Raw genomic sequence first — 2,625 nt, forward strand, 5'->3', positions numbered from 1 at the left:
GCACGGTGGCTCACGCCTATAATCCCAGCACTTTGGGAGGCCGAGGAGGGTGGATCAGAGGTCCAGAGATCGAGACCATCCTGGTCAACAAGGTGAAACCCGTCTCTACTAAAAATACAAAAATTAGCTGGGCATGGTGGGGTGCGCCTGTAGTCCCAGCTACTCGGGAGGCTGAGGCAGAACTGCCTGAACCCAGGAGGCGGAAGTTGAGGTGAGCCGAGATCGCACCATTGCACTCCAGCCTGGGTAACAAGAGCGAAACTCTGTCTCAAAAAAAAAAAAGAAAAAGAAAAAAAAAAGGCTAGAACATCTAGGTATGTACATGTAAAAAAAGGTAACGATGACTGCTCTACAGAAGAGGACTAGGTGGTTAGAGATCCGGGCTGCTAGAGTTACTTTTCACTGCATATGTTATACTTTTTGAATGTCAAATCAATATATATGATCTATTAAGAATAGTTTTTTTTTTTTTTTGAGACTGAGTCTCCCTCTGTGGCCCAGGCTGGAGTGCAGTGGCACGATCTTGGCTCACTGCAACTTCCGCCTCCTGAGTTCAAGCAATTCTCCTGTCTCAGCCTATCTAGTAGCTGGGATTACCGGCGCCCACTACCACGCCCGGCTAATTTTTGTATTTAGGATGGTCTCGAACTCCTGACCTCAGGTGATCCACCCGCCTTGGCCTCCCAAAGTGCTGGGTTTACAGGCGTGCGAAAGGAGATATGCTAGGGAGGTTTGCCAGGTCCAGAAAGCACAGAACCTAGAATGCTATGGTAAATAAGTAGATTTTACAGAGAGGAAGATGAGAAATTAAAGTTTTTAAGCAGATAAGTCAGATTTGCGCTCCACAAACCACCGTCAACTTTAGGGATAATGATAGTTTAACATTTAATACTTTTTTTTTTTTTTTTGAGACAGAGTCTCACTCTGTCCCCAGGTACCAGGCTGGAGTGCAGTGGCACAATCTCGGCTCACTGTAACCTCCGCCTCCAAGGTCAGCTGCCCAAGTAGCTGGGACTACAGGCGTACGCCACTACGCCCAGCTAATTTTTATATTTTTAGTAGAGACGGGGTTTCACCATGTTCGCCAGGATGGTCTGGATCTCTTGACCTCGTGATCCGCCCACCTCCGCCTCCCAGAATGCTGGGATTACAGGCTTCAATCACCGCGCCCGGCCTAGATTTTTTTTTTTTTTTTTTGAGACGTTGTTCACTCTTGTTGCCCAAGCTGGAGTGCAATGGTGTGATCTCGGCTCACGGTGTGTGAGCCACCGCGCGGCCTAAAACAATAATTTTAAAAAATAATTGTCGGCCGGGCGCGGTGGCTCACGCCTGTAATCCAGGCACTTTGGAGGCCAAGGCGGACAGATCACCTGAGGTCGGGAGTTCAAGACCAGCCTGACCAACATGGTGAAACCCCGTCTTTAAAAAAAAATAGTCATAAATAAATGTCAAAACCAGGTCTTTTTACTAATATGATCGAGGTGAAACGTCAAGTTAGATATCCCCTAATTAGCTTTCTGAGTCCTCTAACCTGGCACACTCTATCTCACTGTTGGGAGATACATGGGGGCAACGACCTTTCAAACGCCGGAAAATATAATTATCTTTAGAAATCACCAAGATAAATGTGATCAGGCACATGTGGAACAGGTTCAAGAGACTGTAAATGTGGGAGGCCAGGTTTCGCGACTATTAAATAAGGTGGCTTTTTACTGCAGCATCTCCAAGACAAGTACGAACGAGACTACAGAACGGGGCACAATGGGATTATGCTCGAGGCACCCATGGGGCAAAGTAGAAGCAGCAGCAGGAAGCCGCGGGTAAGAAGAAGGGATGCCTGTGTGCCCACGTCTGAAGATAGAAGTAAGCCACCTACTCACACTCGTACTTCCTATTGACTGGCGGATACTTGGCCTTGATCGCCTTCTGTTCCTCAGTCAAATTGTAATCTCTAACATCTTCCTCTTCCTGCGCCATGACTCCCAGGATTAGACACTCTTACTTCCGCCCTTCATCTGCCGGACTTCGACCCGCATTTACTACTTCCGCTCTAGACTCCGCCCCTTGGCAGACACCCTTAAAGGGCTACACACCGTTCTCAGAGTTGGCTGCTGACCTACTTTAGTCCCTACCCTGCCGCATGGATGACACGTTTAAAAGGCCAAAACCCCATCTTCTGCGCTTCCTTCATTACTAGTTCCTTCTAAACACTAAGGAAAAACGTCTGAAGGGCACCTTGAATGAAACCCTTCCGGGTCTGAGTGGCGAGGTTCTTTTCTCTCTCTCACTTCCAAAATTGATCATTAGACCCGAAGGCATTCTAGATTTTTCATCTCAGTACTTTGAAAGGGTCATAAACTCAACAGCCTTCAAGAAAATGGCTGCCCTCGGGCCGCGAGAATGTGTGGACTAAACCTCTCACGTGATCCTGGCCGGGAGCAGTCCCGTCAACCCCGGCGCTCGCAGTCGCTGGAAGTCGGCTCTGGGAGGCGTGGGGGGAGGGGCGGAGAGCGCGCCTCGGTCCCGCGGTAAGCTACTCCGCACATTTGGATAGGTCGCGAACACGGCTTCCCCGCCCACCTGGCCGTTAGGAGCACTCCGATTGGCTGATGTTGGCGCGAAGGT

General features: G+C 49.2%; 1 protein-coding gene across 8 annotated transcripts in view; it reads right to left on the reverse strand.

The window, feature by feature from the left end:
* The window catches only part of ZBTB8OS (zinc finger and BTB domain containing 8 opposite strand), a 31,387-nt gene that overhangs the window by 28,086 nt on the left and 676 nt on the right, over positions 1-2,625 (reverse strand). For 3 of the 8 annotated variants that reach the window (XM_078331100.1, XM_035308602.3, XM_035308601.3), the window contains exon 1: positions 1,881-2,017. The exons of 2 other annotated variants lie outside the window; for them this stretch is intronic. In XM_078331100.1, coding sequence (XP_078187226.1) covers positions 1,881-1,977 — 97 coding nt within the window. In that variant the 5' untranslated portion in view covers positions 1,978-2,017. Of the gene's footprint in view, positions 1-1,876; positions 2,018-2,235; positions 2,485-2,625 lie in introns of those variants that run through there. 3 more of the 8 variants (XM_078331103.1, XM_078331101.1, XM_078331102.1) reach the window with 3 other exon arrangements.

Source organism: Callithrix jacchus, chromosome 7 (assembly GCF_049354715.1).
Source record: "Callithrix jacchus isolate 240 chromosome 7, calJac240_pri, whole genome shotgun sequence".
NCBI lineage: Eukaryota > Metazoa > Chordata > Mammalia > Primates > Cebidae > Callithrix > Callithrix jacchus.